At 37.3% G+C, this 23494-nt stretch overlaps 1 protein-coding gene across 1 annotated transcript in view; it reads right to left on the bottom strand.

Annotated features, from left to right (window-relative positions):
* LOC122519996 (zinc finger protein chinmo) overlaps positions 1-23494 on the bottom strand; it is a 41052-nt gene that overhangs the window by 2181 nt on the left and 15377 nt on the right. The window contains exons 3-7 of the mRNA XM_043639867.1: positions 17532-17752; positions 16818-17055; positions 16427-16688; positions 15546-15793; positions 14780-15055 (exon numbers count right to left, since the gene is read on the bottom strand). Coding sequence (XP_043495802.1) covers positions 14780-15055; positions 15546-15793; positions 16427-16688; positions 16818-17055; positions 17532-17752 — 1245 coding nt within the window. The remainder of the gene's footprint in view (positions 1-14779; positions 15056-15545; positions 15794-16426; positions 16689-16817; positions 17056-17531; positions 17753-23494) is intronic.

The following is a 23494-nucleotide window of genomic DNA, read 5'->3' as shown; positions in this document are numbered from 1 at the left end:
AAAAAGTTATGATTATACCATAAGTGCTTTTACACTTATTAAATTTAAGATTTTTCAAAAAGTGGAGGTAATCGATTTGTGCAGTGAACAACGGTTCAATTGTGATCGTAATATTACAGAGATTTTATTTTATTAGAGATTATATTTTTGTTGTTTTGAAGGAATTCATTCGTAGGATTATGCAGTTTATTAAAGAGAAAATAATCATGGCCACCGCGTGTTACGTTAAAACAAAGATAGATCGAGTGGCTTATCGAAAATGCAAAAGTTACGTAACATTCCTCTCTTCCTCTTTTACTTCGACGATTATATTTTTTTTAGCCTGATGGTAGCGTGCGCACGCTTCGCCATTAGTCCCTTCAATAAGAAGAAGAAGAAGAAGAAGAAGAAGAAGAAGAAGAAAACAAAGTCAACTACACTACGACGAAGGAAGGAACGGTTCACGGTAGAACATCAGGCCAATGCCTTCTGGAGATTGTCGGCACGTGCAAGGCCATCCAATGAACAACAAGCTTACCCATATCGAGAGGACGATTAACTCGCATTCTTTTCGAACCTCACCATTCATGAGGAAGAGGATCCATTCTGATCATCATCATCATCATCATCATCATCCTCTGTTCTCTCTATTTTTTGCCACGCGGAACCTATCGTTAGAAACTAACGTTCTGAAAACTACTGACCGTTACTGTTTCCAACACCCTTCCTGTTTCTTTCGACATTCTTAAATACGCGAACTAAAAAAAACAAAAAAAAATCAAATACAAGTATAGAACCTAAACGTAGTGGTTAATAATTAGTTCATTCGAAAATTCAGTATTCGAATATTTCGTTAAGAATTCGTATGAGATGATTAATTGGACGATTGTGTAAAATTGTTATTTTTTAAATAATAATTTCTTTATTCTTAAACGATTCGATTGTCAGACACACCGAGATAGAATTATCTCAATTATTGATTATTTTTTCAACGACTCGATTAAAAATTGTAATTGTAATATTTAATTAATATTAATATATAATATTTATAATTAATCATTTCTCTATTCGGTTTTTAGACACATCGAGATAGAATTGTCATTTGAGGAAGAGTAAAAAAAAAGAAGAGAAAAAAAATATTGGTTCGATCGATAGATTATCGATTGCGTCGAAAGTAGTAACACGATGTTATCATCGCAAAAAAGAACTGAAACGTAGAAAACAAAAGTATAGGGTTGGCTAGCACGCTAAAATGTTGTAAAACGTGGGGTCCTCGAAAGTCGTTACGAGCACCATCCCCCGCCACCCTCGTCCCCACCACACCACCACATGCAACGCATAAATAATCGTGGGCGTGAAAGGCGCGTGCGTGTACGCGTTTATTATACGTCGTGCGAACACGGCAGGTTGCGCTCAAGACTATTATAGTAGGTCGCCGATAAGAAATAGTACGTCGTTTTCTTTCTTTCTCTCTCTCTCTCTCTCCCCCTTTTTATTTTGGACGAGAGAGAGAGGGAAATAGCACGATATATTTACTTGGAAATTTCGATTCGATCTCGTATATCTCGGATACTATCAAACACGTAATGCAAAAATAAGGAGAATGGTAAGCCAAAAATAGTTAAGAACGCGAGTAGAATCGTAGGCGTTACTAAAAAAAATATATGTATATATATAACTTTACTCGAATGTTATATAAAATAAATGAAGACTGATATGAAATATTTTAATCAATAATCTTAGTATAGAATATAATTAATTGTTGAGAAAAGTTTCCTAACGGATCGTCGTTGTTTTTATTTTTTTTTCTTTATACGAGGTAACTCGACGATATAAAAAAGCGAATTTGCGCGCGGGTACGTATATAAATTTGTTGGTATATAATTATAATTGTAATAATAATAATAATAATATAATGCGCCGCGCGAGCGAGCGTTTGTGTATGTGGGTACTTTTAAAAAACACGCGGAACCGCGCGGCGTTGTTCTCTGGCTTTTCGGCGGATAGCACCTAAAAATAGAAGCCGGGCATCCTAGAAAAAGTAAACGGGGTCGCGGTGACGGCGGGCCTCGGTTTCGTGCAGCTGACTATGAAATTCACAAAGGATCCTCAACTAGGGGGGAGGGAGGGGGGAACAAAGAGCGGGATCCGTGAAGAAGACGAGGCGCGCGTGAAACAGAGAAGAGAAAAGAGAGAGAGAGAAGGAAAAAAGAGAGAAAGAGAATGGCTGAGACAAAGGCACAAGGAAGAAAAAGATAGAACGTGTGCGTTGGTAGTGTGTGTATGTGTGCGTGTGTGTGTTGTGTTGTGTTGTGTTTCCACGGGATAAGAAAAAGAGAGACAGATATAGCCGCGGGGTTAGATACGCCCCTGAGAGACATGCAGAAACGCAAAACGATGCCGAAAGGCTCAGGAAGCGAAAATGATCGCTTCCGAGAAAGGCACCCGCCGCCATCTGCTTTGCCTAGAAATCACTTGATTTCGAGACATTCGCCTATGTATCGATCATTATCGTATTATCATTTCTGGTAAAAATTGTAAAGTCAATTACTTGGACATATATTACCGAGAAATATTTCAATAAAATAATAATAATAATATTTAATTACCGATGAGAGATTGATTTGATTTCATTTGAATTATATTATACCGGCGTTATAATCCATAATACTCTAAACAATTCGAAAATATATTATAAATTATGTTTAAGAATGATAATCGATGAATTGATATTAGAAAAAGAAAGAGAAAAAAAGAAGATAAAATATTATTCGATGGAATATATTCGCAATTCTTGCTATTCGATTTTTCTCTTTGCGGAATCGTGCGTGTTTGACCGAAGGGATCGAAGGAAAAAACCTTTAGAGCCTGGGCCACGATGAAGTAGTAGGGTGTTGTGTAGTAGTAGAAGGGGGAGAAAATGGAAAGGTTAAGTTACGAAACGCAGCAACTTCCAAGGTCTCTCCCACTCTCCATTTGGATTATAACTATGACGACGATCTGACCCTTTTCCCTTTTCAAACTGAATAGAGATAGAATAACGTATAAGACGAAACGCACCAGCGTCTATCTATAATATAGATGAGATGTTCAACTACATTGTTATTACATTTGTTGTTTTTATATAGATATAGTAGAGAAGTACACAGGGAAACTTAATTAATTTTTATAATTATATCATGAAAACATAATGATTTTGTATTAATATTTCTTACAATAGATATAGGTACGGCTTTGAAGCTATTCAATTCTATCTTATTCAATATCAGGAAGAGTCTTCTTGGTAATACGAATAGTAGTAAATGAGTTATATAATTATCAACTCAACTCAAATTTATTGTCAAACAAGTTAATCTAAACTAACAATCCCTCAAGAAATAATATGTTACGACTTATTTTAATCAAAATTCTATTAAATTTTAGATGTTACTAAATACGTTAGTCTTAGATCAAACGCAACGAGAATGTTTCTTTTTCTTTTTTCCTCTATTAGAAAAAGAAATATAGAAGAAATAGAAGAAGTAATAGAAGAAGAAGAAGAAGAAGATAAAGACGAGGAGGATGAAGACGAAAAAGAGGGAAGAGAAAGAGGGGAGGGAGTTGCGAGTGGCAGATCGTGGATCGAGGAAAGACCTTGACACATTTTGTTCAGTGGCGCCAAATTGGTCGTCGAGCAGGCCGGCCTATCATAAGAAATATAAGAAAGAGTCGAAAGGGAAGAGATGAGGATGAGGAGGAGGAGTAGTAGTTACTCTAAAGAAAGTTTAACTACGTGGTACTATGTATAAAAAACTATGATCAAATAATTTGTTCGATTTAAAAAATAAACGATAATACTCTATGCTCTTTTGATATCTACTACATTGAAATATTCTACCCACGTTGTCGTTGTTTCGCACGTTGTTATCTTTAGGATTCTAACAATTTTCTAGACAAAAATTCCGTTCATTTTAACGAAGGTTATGCTGCTGATAATAAAAAAATTATTTGTTAGCGATACTTTAAGTTCCACTAATTCTTTGGACAGCCTACTACTATACTATCACGCTTGAAAACACAATATTAATTAAAATTCACGGAATATTTTCACGGGAGGACGTCAGGTACATGGAAAACGGCGTAGTTATAAGGGGTTGGAGTACAAATGAAAGAGAAAGGGAAAGAGATACAGGAAAAAGAGGCAAAGGACGAGGAGAGGAAAATCAATGTCAGACCAGCGTGTGCGTTGCAGCCCAAAATCAAGGGAGAAGAGCCCTAGGCCCTCTCTCCTATCCCTCTTATTCGGAGTATATACTACTACGGAGTGAGAAGAGAAGAGCCCCTGGTCGATTCGCGGCTGCAAGGGATGCCAACCCTCTTCCGAGTGAGCAAAGGAGGAGAGAAGACTATCCAGGGGAAACCATAACCTGCCCAACGGTCCACTTTAGAGACATTTCTCTCAATTCAAGATGTCCGCTAAGAATACTTTATGCGCTTTTGCCTTGATATATACGTGAAATTACGATAAATCTCCAAATAATTAACTAGATCGTCAATATATTTGTTAATAAAATCAATTTATACCAGCATCTCGTACAATGATTTGTTTTTTTTTTTTATCTTCGAAGAGAACAATTTTTATTACGGTCAATTAGGAAGGAGGAGGAAGGAAGGAGAAGAAACGTATAATTTATTCTTTATTGTTGCTATTGTCGATAAAAACAAAAAAAAGGTAGAAACGTCGTTTTTATTAAAAATAATGCGAAAAATTCATTTATTCGTCGGAAAAGACATTTTTTTGTTCGTAGAAGATTGTTTTGCCTGAATATTTACGAGTTCTTGTTTCTTTGCCAAGGATGAAGGACCACCCACCCCATCCAAATGATGATGGTTTCCCGACAAAGCTCTCGAAAAATTTTGGAACGCGGGACGAGTGATCACCGAAGTGGATTGGAGGACGTGTATTATAATATTCGGTTCTCCCAACGTAGTATGTCACGCATACGAACGTATTCTACGTAGAATTATATGATGTGTAGTGTGTTACACAGTAGGCGCACGTACATACACACACACCCACGGTTAAGCAACACACATTTCTACGCTACGTAAGCAAACGCGACACGACGACGGTCGACGAGAAACACGCAAACCTTGTGCGTCGTCATCGTCGTAGTCGTCGTTGTCCACGAAGAACTTTTGGCGGCACGTGCACCTACACAAATGCGTCGGCCGTTGCACGAACACAACCGCACACGCATCCGTGTGCACGCACGCATTCGTTTATTGATTGGTGCGTGCTGCTCTACCCGCAGGAGCGTTTAAGCATTTTCGGGTACCCAGCGCCACGTCGACCAATCAAAGTGAAATTTGCCAGAAAAGTCAAGTTTCCCCCTAACATCTCCCCCCTCATCCGATTGATTTTCTAAACGAATTTGCATTCGTCGTTTTTCTTTCCGTAAACTACTTTTATTTTACACGTACATATCTTTGCGCGTTACGGCAAGTCAGTCGAAAGTAATGTCATTTCTTTTTTCTTTCGAAAAAATATTACGAAATGCTATTAGGTCTCCTCTTTGCTCTCCATCATACAAAACATTATTGATGATAATATTATTGATTTTGCCTACTACGTAAGAACGTCCAAACCCAATTCACATCGTATTAAAGTAGAAACTATTTCATTAGTCATAAATTGGAAAATACAAGATAGATATATAAGAGGAATAAGAAATAGTGAGAGAGATAGTCTAAGAGAAATTTAATTGTCTTCTATTTCTTATAGTTAAATTAGAACTACCCCCCCCCCAAGCGTCGTCTGATATGAGCTTTTTTATCCCCTACCCCTACCACTTTTCAAAAAAACGTCTTGTGCTTTATGCAGGTGGCGCTACCGTTCGAGAGCGTCCAGAAACTTCCGCAATGAGCCGTAAAAAGTAAGAGCAAAAAAAAAGAAAAAGAACACTTAGGCAGAAATGTGTGTGTGTGTGTGAGAGAGAGAGAGAGAGAATACGAGATGCAGCATTTCGATAAGGGAAGAGACACACTCTCTCTCTCTCTCTCTCTCTCTCGCTGTGGTTGCCGTGTTTCTCTCCTTTGTGCAGGAAAATACGAAAGTAGAAAGAGAAAGAGAAAGAGAGAGAAAGAAAGAAAGAGATGAATAGTACGATGGAAGGCTCCGAAAGGGGTGGAAAGAACAGGATGAGAGGTAGGTAGAGAGGAGGGTTCCTGGATTTTCAGGGAAGATAGCGTTACGCATTGTGCATGGGAGGGTGGTAGTAGCACCGGGCTAACGCGCCTCTCCGTTGTTTCATTCCGACTTGTCGAGCCGAGGAGTATGGTAATAAAGCTCAGAGGGACCACCTCTCCCGGCTATGTCCCCCTCTTTTCTCTCTTCCTTTTTCCCTCCGAAAGCGTTTCCTTTCGGTGGAAAAAAAGAAAGAGAAAGAGAAAAGAAAGAGGATTAAAAAAAATAAAAAAAAAAAAAACAGGCAAGAAAAGACCTCTTCTCTCCTGCCTCCACTTTTTCGTACCCCCCTTTTTCTACTATCCCCTTCCCTTGTGAATATTTTCGGTTTTGCAACAACGTGTTTCTTTTCTTTGATCGTGAATAGTTCATAATTTGTCCATAAAATGGTCATCGTACGACGATAAAAGCTTTTGGAGATTTTAATAATAGTAATAAATTATTATTCGCGACAAGTACACCGGAACACGGTACACGACACATAGATTGGAATATCCGGCCGGCCGGCGTAAAGCACACGGGCTCTCCTACTCGTACGTAAGGTATACTGCATTTGGAAGCGTTCAAAACAGAGGGAACATACATTCTATATAATTTGGCATCGACGGATACGGAAATAGTGACCCTGACATAGAACGTTTATACCGTGGTCGGTGCTTTTTAGCTAGTGTTATTTTCAAATCGCACACGCGTATCCCAATTACATATTAGATTGACAACTTCGCATATCCGTGTTCCGTTTATCTATTAGCATAAATATGCATACGCGATTGTTTAAAAAAAGAAAGTAACTCGATTAGAAGATCGAACGATCTAATCGTTGCACGAAATAACAACTTTTTAGAGAAATTATCGCATTACGTGTACGTAAGTATTATGTATGTTTAACATATGTATTTTTAGATTACGTACGATTAAACAAATAAAAAGAAAAAGAAAAAGAAAAAAAAGGGGAAAAAGAAAGAGAAAAACAGACGGAAATAGCTGTGTAACGAAAAAAATATGAACGTGCAAATACGCATGGCTTTATCAGCTCTGGTCGCATGAGTTGGCCCTCTGACGGTGTTATCATAAATTATTTCGTGACCCGAATTCGGCATTGCACGAACAACAGCCTAGACTCTATCGTATCCGGCCACCATCACCACTGTCACTAACTCCACCTCCTCTTCTAACGGTTAACGACGACGACAACTAAGGTTTCGAATGTGTATATATATACGTGGTGCGCGTAGCGCCGTCGTCAAATATACAAACGCCCAAAAACACGCACCCAACGTGAGTTACAAACGGCCTGGCGTAAGTGCTCGCGCGAATAAAAACGACAAACCGTGTGTAGTTTGGTATTTGGATATTTATTACAGGCTGGTCCAAAAAGAAGGAAATATTTCTATTAATTTTTATCAAAAAAAAATAAATACCGAGTAAATTATTTATCTCTAATAAGACCTTATCCATTTTATCAAATCCGATATTATTACTGATAAAAAAAAAAAAGAAGAAAGGAAGAAAAAGAGAAAGAAACGAAGGACAACATTATTCGAACGTTCTTCAGATACAATCCAATACTTTTATTTTCACCGAAAAAAAATCGTGATATCTAATATGAATCGGTCTGTACGAAACAAATCGAGAGATTATTTCCTATCACGAATCGACCAGATAATTGTTACCTATCACTCTCTCTCTCTCACTCTCTCTTGCATCATTTGCGTTTTCAATTCATTCCTCCTCCTCTTTCCCCTTTAATATCTGTGTATTATCGCTTTTGATCAGTACACGCGTGCAGGCATAGTAAATGCCTCTATGCTGCTTCGTATAATAATAATAATAATAATAAAAAAAAATATATATATATAATAATAATCTCTTCTTTACTGTGGAGAAATTATCGCGTTATTTTGTTTTTGTTTTTTCTTTCTGATTATAATTAATTTCTAACACAATTTTAAATACAAATTTACACGCGTTGTCACTTTCGATGAATGAATTTTGGCAAATAATTTTTCCAACCATCGAAGAAAATTTATTGTAATTCTTGCAAATTATCAAGTATTCACGGTTGGTTGAATTTAATGCGTAGGCGGGCGTGCACACGAAGAAAGTGAGAGAGAAAGAGAAAATGCCGACAAGGAGAGAAAACGACACGATAGGCATCCCCAGGGTTCGTATTGATCGGTCAGAGGGTAGCAATATGCGGTAGGATCGTAGTAACCCGAATTAGAGGCTCTCCTCTCCTCTCCTCTCCTCCTCTCCACCTCCCCACCTCCCTCCGGTAGTCGCCCACGGAATCGTTTGGTTTTCCTCCTGAATTTTTTTGTACAAGGACCATTTATCTCTCTCTCTCTCTCTATCTCTTTTTCATTCTAAACGTAACGACTATGGCGAACGAACGTGCAAGATTCGCACGTTTTATCCGTTAATTAGAGGACAACCGCACGACTATGTGCTTTTACACCAGCCCTCCCTCTTCTCTTCTTCTCGTTACGATTACGCGTTTAAATCGAGAATAAATCGAATCCTTTCTTTTTCTTTTTATAAATCCCTTTATTCGCAAAGCGTCACAGACAGTCGTCCGTCTAATGAAATAAAAAAGAAAAATCATTGTCTATGGAAATCGAAATTAATTAAAAAGTATCCCATTTTTGCGATGGTTGAAAGTAAAAGGAGAAAACCGCTCATTATCTCGTGTAACCGATAGTAATCTATTAATTATACTCGTAATATATTCGATTATTCTTTATATGATATTGGTTAAACGTAGTAAAAGTGTCTGCTGTCTGTGTGCGATGGAATTGCAGAAAGACATATTTTTGGTGTTCGACTAACTCTTTCCTAATATTTCCAAACACCGTTATGTGACTGTGTGTGTCTGACCATGACACACTTAGATGTAGAAGATATCAAGAGAACCTTTCGCATCCTTTCTGAAAAAAAAAAACCATCTAACGATTTTTATATTTCGGGGTCTCATCGACAGACCCTTTTGTCTATTCCTCCCCCTTGCTTCCTTTTTTCTTTTTTTATAATACATTCTTTTTATTCTTCCAACGGAAAGAACAATGTATCTTTTTCGTCGTCGAATAGAAGAACGTTTTTCTCATCGTCGGTGAATCGTGAAAATCAAATTAGATAATAACGAGAGTCAGACACCGAACACTGGAAGAGGGAAAGGGGGAGGAAAGGAAGGAGAGGGTGGCGGCATCGTACTGCTGTCTCGTTCCGCGACAAATCAACGCGATCTAATTTCTAACGATTTCGTTCTATTTTAGTTTTTAAGTCTGTTCAGTTTGTCTATTTTACGAGTATTCTAATTTAAAAATAAATCTAACATAAGCGTTAAAAAGAAAAATAGAAAAAAAAAATGTTTTCATACGAAACAGAACATAATATCCTATGTATTTTCATTATTCGAATAACGATTAGGTTGTCTCGTGTTAAACGATAGGATTTTATGTTTAAATAGAACGACCTATCATTTGACTAGATATTCTTTTTCTATTCGAAGTGGTAAAAGATACTGACAGACACTGGTCAGACCTTTAGACGAAGGACGTTGTTTGAAATAATACGAGAATGGTTTGGAATTTGAAAATTCTTAAAAAAAAGAAAAAAAGGAAGGAGAAAAAGAGGGAGAGAGAGAGAGAGAGAAAGAGAGATATGGAATATTTAAAGTTGCAGGATTTAAACAGCAAACGACCTCTCTTCTCGCATGGTTACGTGTTGCATTGTGCAATGATTTTCAACTGGTAGAAGGTTAAGCCAATGAGGTGTGGGACGAAAATGTTGCCGAGGACGTAGCCAACAACATAGACCCACGAAAGAACTCTAATTGATTCTAAGAACCTCGAGTGTGTTCCTTCTCTTTCTTTATCTCTGCATCCAACACACGCACTCGCACGCATACTCGCACGCGCACGCATACGTAAAAACATAAATGTACTCGATCGACATCAAGAAACACGCACTGTGTGTGCCGCTTAAATGATTCCTAATAAGATAATTCGTGCGGGCAGAAATGCGAAAGAAAAAAGAAACATCCTGATCGTGGACGACGAAATATTATTTTTTTTAGAACAAAAATAAAAGAAAAAACGAGAGAGAACGATTTTGATAGTTCGATCGCTTACGTAAAAATATCGATACTCGTCATTTTTAATGATAAATCACTTTCTTCTTTTTTGTTCTTTTTTTTTTTTTACAAAAAGAATAATAATTATCATATAACCAGAAATTATCTTAAAATTATCATAGTTAAGAAAAAAAAGAACCCAAAGAAGCAAGGAGTAATACTTTGATGCAGAATTTTGCAAAGTCCAATTACGAATAGGTACTAAAAATAGAAAGAAATATTAAAAAAAAAACGTTTTTTAATAACTTAATAATAATTAGGAAGAAAAATATCGATAAACGAGATAAACTTTTCTCGTTCCGATCTGTGCAAATTCGGGAAGAGAGAGAAAACAAAAATAAGATAGTGAATTAATAATCGAAAAGAAAATATATTAAATCTTTAACCGAGCAAAAACGTATGCAACCGTATTTCTCAAACTCAAAAGTTTTCCAACGTGTATTATAGTCGTAGCACACGCTTCATTGAAACTTTTACGAGACACGTGCGCGAGATAGAAGGAAGGGTTGAATATCGCACAGAAGAAGAACGAGGAATAGTCTGAGAAAGTGTAGAGGTAGGGAATATAAAAGGGAAAATGAAGAAGAAAAAAGAAAAAAGAAAAAAAAAAGGAGTGAAAGGTCGTTCGAGCCGGTGCACCTGCTTGCACGTGCCGAGTGCAACTGCACTTTTCTCTCTCCCTTTCTATCCTACTTCTTCAATAATTCAGACTCGCTACGGTACGTGGATGCGTGTCTTTCAGAAAGGGGAATCGCATTCATCCCCCTTTCTTTTTTTTCATTGCACACTTTATGTTCCAAGGAATATCTAACGTAATAAACTTTCATTTCCTGTTTTCATCAAGAATCGATTATTTTCTTTCTTTTTCTTTTTTTCTAATTTATGAAACTATTGTCTTGTATTCTTCTCTCTCTCTCTCTCCTCTCTCTTGATACGAAACGAGATATTAAGGTTGAATTAAAAGTTCGTGCGTTTTTAAATTAATATTCTCAAAAGTAAATTTTACAAAAACAATTCTCTCCCGTTAAGCAATTTCAAAGTAAAGTTTCAACAAAATAAACGCACGAAAACTTTTCATTCACCCTAATATAAATGTTGCGTTTATTAGACGCGTAAAATGTCCGTCTACATTCTTAAAAATAGAATTATGATTAACGAGAACCTCCGCGTCGTTAGACGATACCTTTCTTAGATACGTTAGAAACTACCATTCGAGAGAAAGTTTTAAGACAGTCCAACATAGTTGCGGCAGCAAGGAAGAAGAAAAATGGTACGAGAACGTCCTCCCCCCTCACCCCCCCCATCCACACCCCGACCGTACGATACTTTCGAGTTATTTCTTGTGGTTTTTTAACATTAGATCTTTTTAACGAGTTACGAGCCGCGTTAAAAACACGACGTAACTTTCATATCTTTGTCGCACTATAAATTATTTCTCGATGAGGGCTCATAAGCCAAGCCGCAACTAAGCCGGTCCGCAAAAATGAAAGTTATCTTACGAAGAGAGGTCTGACGAAACGATAATTAGAATTTAAAATTGATAACGCGTCCCACTCACCCCCCCCACATAGCAAACCATCGAATAATCTTTACTTTTAAAAATAATCTATAAATCTTGAAATATTTATTTTTTCTTTCTTTTTTTTTCTCTATTATTTCAAAACGACGGTACAAATTATATAGATATTAAATAGAAATTATCTAAAGAATTTGGTTCTATTCAATCGAGTAAGACGACGACGACGACGATGACAAGTTCTTGGAAATTCTTGCGTAATTCTTGAAGATTTGAGAACGTTAACCTTTCTAAGGTAACGAGAAAAAAGAAATGATTAAACGACAGCCTTTACTATTTCTTCGTCTAACGATCGAAAGGAAGGAAAGAAGAAAAAAAAAGGAAAAAGTAATTTGAAGATCGCACAAACGTGAGATTTTAACGCATAGCATAACAGTAATACGTATCCTCGTAGATAATTGCTAAGAGAAAAGAAATAGGAAACGATTTTTCTTAAAGCGCGTTTCTGACACTTACATACAACGTTAAATAATACCGTTTCTTTGACTTCTTCGAATACTTTTCTCATCTCATACGATACCTACAGTTATGTATACATAGATTTTATACAAAGAAATACGAAACCTCTCTAACGTTTTCTAACGCATACGAGGACTCGACAAAAATTTATCGTGAAAAGTCACAAATATTTCAACGAACGATCACTTGGATGATGATAATGCTAAAAATGATAATAAAATCATCTAACGCCTGATCTAAACTTCCAAACGAAGAGAGAAAAGAAAAGAAAAAAAAAAGAAAAGAAAAAAGGAAAAACTAATATAAAACGCGAAATTATTTTCGAAGCAAGAAGAAGGTCACGAGCGAATTACCTTCTTGTCCAATCGTCAAAAAAAAAAAAGAAAAATTGGACGTAAAATAGTCTCTTAATGTCTACATGGCGTGTGCATCAGGATCAACAAAAGGATAAAAAGGCAAATCGAGATACACGCGTGTATCTCGTCAAAAGATTTCACATTTATCATCTTTATTAGCGTGCTAATGTTACGAGAGATCATGTTAAAAACGATAAGAAGGAAATAATCAATCTCTTATTTTCTCGCGAAAGATATAATATTTTCTTTTTTTTCCTTTTCTTTGTATTTTCTTCTTGCACCGATAATCAACTAACGAAAAGTATCATCGTTCGTTCGTTCGAAACGAAACCGCGAAAAATAATGGCGAACTTCATGGCTTTAGATTTTATCAAGGCAACGTCGTAAACGTCACGCCCGGTGATCTGCTCGTCGAAGCAAAAGATGTTCCTAGTGGTTGCACCGCGTGGTCTCGTCGCCTGCATCCATCCTCTTTGTAGACTTTGTTTAAGCCGTGAAGGCGAGGAAACAGAAAGAGAGAGAAAAAGAGAGAGAGAGAAAGTGTGTGTGTGAGTGAGAAAGAGAGAGAGAGAGAGAGAGAGATACACCACCAACGAGCAACGACGAGTCCTCGTACTCTAAGGCAAAACCGTCCCAGATGGGCGTTAGAAACAGATACACACATACACGTGTGTACTTATATACACGTACGATGATCATGATGAAGAAAAAGAAGACAGGGATTTACGCGCACAGAATAACGTTAACGTAAAACGTTCCTACCTACCCACCCAACCCCCAGTTGCTCTCTTTCTGCACGTTAGAGGGTCGCCGAAGCGGAGACTGTGACGTAGACACGTGGCAGGAAAAAAAGGACTGCCTTGCCACGAAAATATATATATATGTATATCACATTCACGGCGATGCACACGACGGCTACTTCGAAATTCGTCGGCACCTTTCTCTTTCTCACTCCTTGTGTTCTTTTTTGCTACTCCCTCCTTCTCTCTCTCTCTCTCTCTCTCTTTTTCTCATCGTTTCTTTGTGACACCTCGAGCAGCAACTTAACGCGACTAGCCAACCAGCCACGTTACACCTTCTAGTTCTCCCGATGCGCCTCCTCGTTATAGCAGTTAACACGAATCACGACTTTGAAAATCGTCGAACCTTGTAATGCGGAAGTTTCGAAAGTTCACTCAAGAAGACTGCTTTTTATAATGTTGATCCACCATAGTGTTTTATATTCGATTATATCGAAGCGCTAACGTTTCGAAAGAAAAGTCACGACGGCGAATGTTCGTAGTAGGCAATCTACGAAAAGTCGGTCTTCTACAGAATACCTAGACATTCTCTCTCTGCTATTAGACTAGAATGCTATTTAGGCAAAGTATGAAAAAAGGTCCTGATAAGGCTATTATGTAAATGACGTGCATTCCTCAAAAATACAAATGTTATTCTGAAAAAATAAATATTAAATATATAATATATATATATATATATATATGTATGAAATATAAATACATTTCATACATTACCGATAACATATACATACTATAGCTAACTAGTGAAAATGTATAAAGTTAAGATCGTATTATATTTAATCTCCAATATTTTTTGGAGCATTGCAATGCAAGATTTATCACGATCATAGAAAAGAATTTCATTCAGTTTGTTTACGATGATAAAACAAAAGTACTCTCCTTCGTAGATCATCTCGTTCTTCCTGTTCACGATTGGTACGGCTCGAGTAAGGAAGAGCCTTGAAAGCGAATAAGAAGGGACTAAAAAGGGTTTTCGTTAGAGTGCAAGGAACTTATTACGAAAGGGGGGGCTTCTCAGTTGCAACATCGATCGGAGTAATTCCACGTGCAGATTATGAGGTGGTGTTATGCAACTACTACTTTGAATAGAACTAATCGATCTGTAAACGTCATATTATTCAAGTTATGCGCGACGTTTGTGGTTCGATTGTTTTTCTGTTGTTGAGCAAGTGCTGATCGATTGGACGAATCAATCGATTATAATAAGAGAAAAAATATACTTAAGGAAAATAAGAAATGATTGGTACTCACCCTCGGGTGTCGATACGGTACCAGCCTTGCTTATCTTCGTATTCCACATGGCAGGGCTAGCTAGAGCGGGGGTGATATCCGTAGTCGGTGGATGTGCCGATGGTATCGATAGCATCGCGGATCCCATTTGCGCACCAAGTTGTAAAAGTTCCGAATTAGTGCAATAACCCTCGAACCCCCTATCACCGGAATATACCTCGCTCGACAAACTCTCGGCCAATGTTTCCGCTTGCTCTCGATCCGTTAATGCTATAGGTTCTTGTTTTATTCGTAGATCTATCGAGAAAATAACGAAAAGTATTTGGAAACGTGTAAAAGTGTCCCATTATATCATCTTGACGAAACATTATCTTACTCGTTATGCATTTAACATTGACGCCAATTTATTGTAATAAAAATATTATTTAACTCTTTGGGGCATGCTGGGATTAAAAGTGTCCCACCTCTTTTGATGCACCGTAATGCATGGTGGGAGACATTTTTAGTCCCACCTTGAAATATTCAAATAGCTGCATGTGCATATGTTTATATTTCGTCTTATTTACGTAAATCAGTTGGTAATATCTTCAACAACAAAATATTACAAATGTAATCACTCATGTTGGCAACATTCAACATGCCAATACAGGTTCATCAATTGTTGCAAACGGAACATTTATTACGACGATATATTTTTCCTGATTTTATTTCTATGCAACATGGGTCTATTTTATTATTTGAAATCCTGTGCAGCAAAGAATTAAAACATTGTTCGAATTTAACTAACCTTCCGCGACGTTTTCCTTGTGATCACAGTTATTCAGTTCTTCCGATCGCGCTTGTTCCAATTCTTGTTCGAGTTCCGTTGGTGTATGAGGCGCGGTATGCGAATGCGCAGGTGTATCCGATGGATGAGCAAAGGGCTGATAAAAATGATTTTCTAAAAGATGCGGTTGCGGTGCCGATGCTGGCCGGAATGTTGCACCGTCGCGCAACACGCTTGCCCTACCTAACGCGTCAATCTCGTTCGGCGTTCTGCAATATCAAACAAACACTAAAATTGTTTATTAGAAGCACCGGAATTATATTCGTAACTAAAGAAATATATAAGAAAGAAAGAAAGAAAAAAACGAGCACGCGTCTGTCTTCTTTTCCTCCTATTTTTTGTAACGAACGAACGAACGAACGAACGAACGAACGAACGAACAAAATAAAGAAAAATAATGACGAAATCGTATCGATTATCAGACGGATTACGAAACTTAACGCGAAAGTCCTCGGAGAATCAATCGGCTGGGCTGTTAGATAAGCTAAACGAGTTGTGCGTGCAACTAAGAACGCAACACGCCATAATATACGTACACAACGTACTATAAAATATATACGCGTATTTTGACACGCATAGCTTGCATAATTTTGAAAGAAACTTAATCTCGCGACACGGTCGAACGAACGAGCGAACGAATAAACCCTCCCTCCTACCTCAATTACGTCAATGCATTTAATCGTGATATGTCGTATTTATTAATCACACGAAAGGTCACCGAAAGAGGCGTACGTAAAAAAGAAAGAAAAAAAGTCATAGTCTTTCGAAAAGAAGAAGAATAAGAAAAAGAATAATAAGAAGAATGAGAATACAAAAAGGAAGTGAGAGGGGAGTGGGCTTACCTCATTACCTTCTTGGGAGGACTTTCGTAAAATTGGGGAAATATGTTGGGTACGGGGTATGCCGGTGCTGGGGAAGGCGCAGGCGTAGGAGTCGCGTCTCTGCATCTTTTTATACTGTTCCTCAGCATGGTAGCTTCATCGGCCTCGTTAGGATTAGCAATGTCATCGATTCCACCCTCCCCGGAGGTACTTGCATTGGATACGGCACCGGTGCCAGCAACGATACTACCACTTGCATTCCCCCCGCTGGTTACATTGTCATCTAGGTTACCACCAAGTCCAGCACTGTTGCTACTAATTCTAACGTTGTTGTTGTTGCTGTTGCTGTTGTTGTTGCTGTTGTTGTTGCTGTTGTTGTTGTTGTTGCTGTTGCTGCTATTGCCGCTGCTACCACCACAACCACCACCACCACCACCACCACCACCACCACCAACACCAACACCACCTCCAGCTCCAGCTCCAGCACCACCGCCACCGCCACCGCCGACGACGTTTCCTGTTGCACCGACCTCGGTGCCTCCTACACCCCCACCACCCTCCCCGCCAGTGTCCGTAGACGAATTATTGCTCTCCGCTGCATGTCTGTGCGCCACTGCTAGTTTCTCGTGCTCGATCGATAGACCTTTCACCTGTTGTTCCGAATTTTGTTTTTCTTTATTTTTTTCTTTATTTTTTATTCTTCTCATCTTTCATTTTTACAATCAAGCAGATTAACCCTTTAAGTAGCTGAATAATTTTAACTGAAGTGTAGTTTTGTGTGTAGAGTTACGGAATAGTTTATCATTGGTACGACTGTTCGCCTTTGATCGATATTATTAAATCAGATTCTAATAATTAACATTTTTTGTTTCTTAATATAATTTTCATGCGACAAGATTCGAAACAATATAATCAATACGTAAATCAATATTATTTTACATTCATATTGACAAACACGTATTATATGCATTGATAGACTACTCTAGCAACTTTTACTAAACGCATATACGCAAAGGGTTAAAAGCTATTGCATTGAAAGTTCTATTATTTGAATCGTTACTTCGAGTAACTTACAGTTAATTAAAAAAGAGAGAGGGAGAAAGAAAGAAAGAAAATGTGGACGTACTTGAAGGCATTCCGCTGCCTTGAGAAAAGAGCTCAGAGAATCCTGAGACACGTGTACCTCTCCGCGGTACATAAATTCGAGAAGCGATCTCATATTATCGGCGCTCGTCCCGTCGAGAATAACGATTAGTCCTGCGGGAGAAGACGGCGTTCCTTCGAACAGCTCCTGGAAATGTTTGCTGCATGCTGCGAGGATCAATTTGTGCGCTTTGAACGTTACTCCTGCAATCGAAAGAAATAAATCCGTAATAGCCTTTAATATTAACAAAAACAAGAAAACAAAACAAAACCAAAATCCGATTAACTTGTTTATTAACCCTTTGAGTGGTACGGGCGCATATACGCGTCCAGCGAAAGCAATTACTCGTGGATTAAGGACGCATATATGTTTCTTTCGACCTCTTTCTTAGCTAGAAATTTTCTTTTATTTTTTATCAGAATAATTTATTAAACATTAAAACAGAAAAATCGTTCCACCGTGTCTACGATTGATTGCAATCGTTAGGCGAGCTGTTGCTCCGCATTCAAAGAGTTAAATATTTTGTTTTATTTGTTTTTCTTACTAATTTCATATGAACATTACTTTTTCTAATTTTGATCGTTCGCGTTTGTTTTGTTTCTTTTTGTTTTTTTAAATGATTACGTTATCGTAATCGAGAACGTAAGCGAATTTTTATACGTTTGAATAGGGAGCGGGGACAGGGGGAGGGAGGCTGCAAAAGGGGGGGGGATGGGGACGACGCGTCGTCGCATTCTTCAAAAGGAACCATTTACACATCCGGCAAATTAAAGGGAACATAAAAACGCTATGAATACGTAATCGCAAGAAAAGCACGCATTAGATGTTGAAGAAACACGCGCTTTCTTTTATTACTTCTACGAGGAATCCCTTTTTTTTCTTTCTCTCTCTCACACACACGCGCGCGCGCGCGCGGGTTTTCATCATTCTTTGGGACCATCGAAAAACGACCGCGGGAATTTAGCGTGTAAAGGAAGTGCTGGTGACCGAGGAACCCCTTTCTTTTTTGTCTTTTTCTTTTTTTTCTTCTTCTTCTTACTCTCGCTCTTTTTCTTCCTCCCTCGTATGTAGGCCAACACGCATTACATCTTCCTCGTTTAGGAAGACTGTACGCTACTCTGCGCGTGAGAGAAAGAGAGAGAGAAAGAGAAAGAAAAAGAACATAAAGAAAAGCCTCGGCAGCTTGACGTCGATGCCCATTCTTGCAGCTTGCTGGGTATGTAGGCCATCTTCGGACACGATCTTCCGTAATCTATACTTTTTACTCTTTTTCTCACTCTCTCTCCCTTCCTCTCTCTCTTGAGTTTGAATAATACGCACAGATACGTAACGCGATACTGATTGCGTTATACGAATCGGAATTATGTTAGCGTCCAATTGTACACGTGATCGAGAACTGCAAACCCTTTCATAAAATCAATCGTATTCAAATTGATATATTAAATATCAATAAGAAAACCAATTAAATATATAACGTATGTTGAAAACTTAATATACATATATTATAATTTTAAAAAAAGAAAAAAAATAGGAACCTATATATTTACGTTGATGCGCGTGTGTGCGTAGAATCTATTTTATATTATTTACTATTTTTATTATTTATTATATGTTATTTATTATTTTCCTCTTTGCTCGATCTCTTTTGTTAAATTTATATACTAATGGGATTTTCCCGTCAATATAAATAAATATATAAATTAATATTAAGAAAGCATATCATCTATTAGAAATAGTAGAAATCGAATGACGTTTAAAATTGAAATATCGTATAATATAGTAGCGCACGAAAAAGAGGAAAGAAAAGAAGAAAAGTACGCGATAAAAATTTGCAAGTGAAATAACCGAGAGGAGAGTAAGACTCCCGTTGAAGTATCACAAGAAATGTAGAAAAAGGATCGAGATTATAAACGACGATATAAAACGAATAAGGAAGTCAACTGTAGAAAGAGATGAGAAACGAATAGAGAGAGAAAGAGAGAGAAAGGTGAACAAAGAGGGGGGGGTGGGCTCGACCAGGTGGCGCAAACCACCTGTCCTTTCGACGCGAGCAACCTGGTTTCTCTCTCTCTCTCTCTCTCTTTCTCTCTGCGAAGTGTATCGAATTCTCAACTTGCGTTCTTCCCCAACACAGGACGAATTAAATTTCAAACTCGATTTCCCGCCACGTTAAATCGAATATCGATATCCCGGAATTATCCTGGTCCCGCTCGATTAATCGTTACTTCGTAATTTATCTTCGATGTATTTTCCATAACCAAAAGAAAAGAGAAGTAAGATGAAATGAAACGGGAAAAGATTGACAAAACAAAAGGAAAAAAAAGGAAAAAATAAAAATAAAAAAGATAAACAAAATGGACATAATGTTTGATCATAAATGTTTTACGTACGTACGAAATATAAAATATCCTAAATCGTGTATTCGTTTTTCCTTCCTTCCGTAGTAAGTAAGAATGATAGAATGAAGTTGTTCGGAAGTTCGCAACCATCGTAATACAACTATCGTAATATTTATAAGCTTCCTAATATAGGATCGAAGGAGTGTATTCGTTGCAAAAATGTATGAGAGTTCTATACGCACACTCTAAACATTCTAAAAGCGGTTGTGTGCAGGGGCCAACGACCGAGACACGCGCGTCTCTGCGTGTAGGCGGCTTTTGCACGCTAAGTTCCTGGTCTCTTCTATATGCCTCTATCTCTATCTCTATCTTTTTTCTTCTTCTTCTTCTTTCTCTAAACGACCAATCGTGACTATGCGCGAGTCCGGAAATATATAGATGATCTTTCTCGTATTTCTGATCTCGGTTTTTATCCTTACTAAATATTGTACATACGTTCCCTTTGCTTTATATATTATAATTAATAATATTCAATTATTATATAATATATTATCTTATTATTATATTATATTGCAATTTTCGCTTTTTTTTTCTTTTCTACTCTCTCATGTTATTATTTGAAAGATATTACTCTTATCGAATACGCCAAATTACATCATACGTTTTTTCCAATGATAAATATTTTGTATTTGCCAAACAGTATATCCTTTTTTAAATCTATAATTCGTTTGCGTTTTCGTAATATATTTATTGAAAATATTATTATCTTTCTTTTTATACGTATTTTTTTGTTGTTTTATCTCGATTAAACGTTTTGATTACTCGTAAGTAATGCAGGATACGTGCGCGGGGCAAAGCGTTGTATAAAGAAAAAAAGAAAAAGAAATATTCGTCAAAAGAATTATGTGAGTTACGAGAAAGAGAGAGAGAGAATCTCGAGAATGTGTTTATAACATGCGACCGTACCGTAATCGAGTCATCGAACGACTCGAAAGAGGCAACGAAATGCGAGTAAGTTTCGTATTGAATGAACGGAGTAGTGGCATGCGATAAGAAGAGACACGCGCGACGTTTCCAAATGCGGTGTGTGTGTGTGTGTGTGTGTGTGTACGTATTTACCATGTTTATTGATATTCGAAGGTTATCTTCTCCGTTTGTGCTTTGCTCTCGATTGTATTATATTTCGCATTACTATTTCGTATGATCTATTTCTTACAAATACATGTCTACATTACTCTTCTAACGAGTCTAAATGTTCTATAAATAAATTGTCGAAATTTCAAATCTTAAAAAATCTTCTTAATAATCTATACGTAACACGCACATGCGCGCGCACACACACACACACTTGTATGTAAGTTCAATCGGAACGATGAAATCTTCTATGTTAGAAAATATTTATCTGAACTTTGAATCTTACTGAAATGATTTTGTTGTTGTTGTGTTTTTTTTTCTTCTTCTTTCCTTTTAATAAAAAATTCCCCTTCCGAGAATAAAGGGGGTCAAGATGCTCGGCTATCCTTTGGCACTGGTCGGAGCAAAAATTTACAAATAAAGAACGCGGAATCGAGCAACGGTGCAATGCACTCTTCTAGGCCGGTCTATTCGTATTCCAAGGCCAGCCAGTAAAAACTCACGATCTCCTACTTCCGACAAAACGATTCACGATCTCTAACAGGAAAAGAAAGAGAAAGAAAAAAAGAAAAAAAGAGAGATAGAGAGAGAGAGAGAGAGAGAGAGAGGGAAAGAGTTTCTATGATTCTAAAACTATCGATTATTATACCGATGTAATTAATATAAACAAGACAAATAATTTAATAAGCGATATTTCGTAATTATTATCCGCCAAAGTATTTCGATCGCATTTCGTACTTTGAAAAATTAAAAAAAAAAACCTCAATGGCGGGGATTTGTTGAAAAAACAACAAATTGTAAGACTCATAGAAAAGAAAAGAAAAAAACTGTCGAAAATTTGCATTTTATAAATTCTTACCAATTACTTACCACCAATCTCACAAAATCGAATTAAAAAAATCAACGAATTTAGAACGAGGATACGTAATAACGCGTGTACGTGCGGGTATATAGGCATTACATACATAGAGGTATATGAACTATGTACATCCCGAGGCTTTGCAAAAAGATAAGGCCGAGTGATCCGATTGGAAGGTGAATTTTAGCCGGAGGGATAAAAACGACGGTCAATGCCCTGACAAGGTCGACGTCGATGCAAGAAGAGAACGCAAACGAGTAGATGTTTCCTTCTTCTTTTGGCACTACCCACCCTCCCTCCCTCCTTACCACCCCGTCGCCAATCCCTTCTCTTCCTTCATCTTTACTTCTCCTTCTTCTCCTCTTCCTCTTCCTCGTCTTCCCATCTCTATCCTTATCTTTTTTTTTTATCGCACAAGACTTTGTAACACGCACGCAAACTCATACTCACACACACACACATAAACACATACATATGAAATGAATAATAAGCTCGTAGAAATACTAGAAAACATTTTAGGGCCAATCACCGAAACGTTTCTTGTGGTACCGGCCAATGGCCGCGTGGGACCAAGGTCATTTTCTTCGCCAGTAGGTATATATTCCTATCATTCTTTTTAAATCCTCTCTCTCTCTCTTTCTCTTTCTCGTTCATATACAAGTATACACACATAGAGAGATAGAGAAACACACACACGTATATTCACTAACCCATTCATCTGAAGAAGAAGAAGAAGAAGAAGAGATCTACTGTATACAAAACGAAGTGTGTGCAAGCATGAGAGCTCAAGCCGAAAAAAAAGGAAGAGCATAGACGAAAAAGTAGAAGAAGAAGAAGAAGTAGTAGTAGTAGTAGTAGAAGAAAAAGAAGGGAGGAAGAGATACGATACGCGTGCGTGCGTTGCGTGCGTGCGTTTCTAACGCAGAACATCGACACGTGGGACGAAGGGAAAACGGCCGTGAGCTTCGAAGGCCCTCGTACACAACATACATACATATTTATATACGTGTTAGTAGTATTATACACATTCTCGTACACTCACGTCACCTACGCCTACATATGTTAAATCGCAAACGATCTCGGGTTCTCGTAGTAGTAGTAGTAGTAGTAGTAGTAGTAGATATATATTCAAGAGCCTTTCGAACACGATCCAAGTTCGCACAACTCTCGTAATTATCGATTGTCGAAACTATGGATATATATATATATATCGATAGCGGATCTCTACTCGTGGCTATGTAGATAAAGAATTGATAGAAGAAACGATGCCGATATATATGGCTCTTTCGATTTTGCTTTGTTACAATGTAAGATAAAAAAAAAAAACAGAAAAATCAATTTAACACGATCGATAAAAATTATAGAATTGAAATTACAAAATAGAAAAAGAGAATTAAGTACAGATGCCTAAATTTAATGACAAATTTCTTCCTCTATCTATATATTTTGTTGTTGCCTATCCTATTTTATAAAACGAAACACATTTATCTCTCATTAATTTAACCCCAAAAAATCATTTTCTCTAATTCCAAGCTTAGCTATGTATCCAAAGTACGTAGATGTCTATAAATAATCAACATGGTCTGGAAACTTAAAAACTCTATAAAAAAAAA

This window comes from Polistes fuscatus, unplaced genomic scaffold (genome assembly GCF_010416935.1).
Source record: "Polistes fuscatus isolate 324 unplaced genomic scaffold, CU_Pfus_HIC Scaffold3, whole genome shotgun sequence".
Classification (NCBI taxonomy): Eukaryota; Metazoa; Arthropoda; class Insecta; order Hymenoptera; family Vespidae; genus Polistes; species Polistes fuscatus.
The sequence above is the reverse complement of the archived record's forward strand: the minus strand, read 5'-3'. Positions and strand labels throughout refer to the sequence as shown.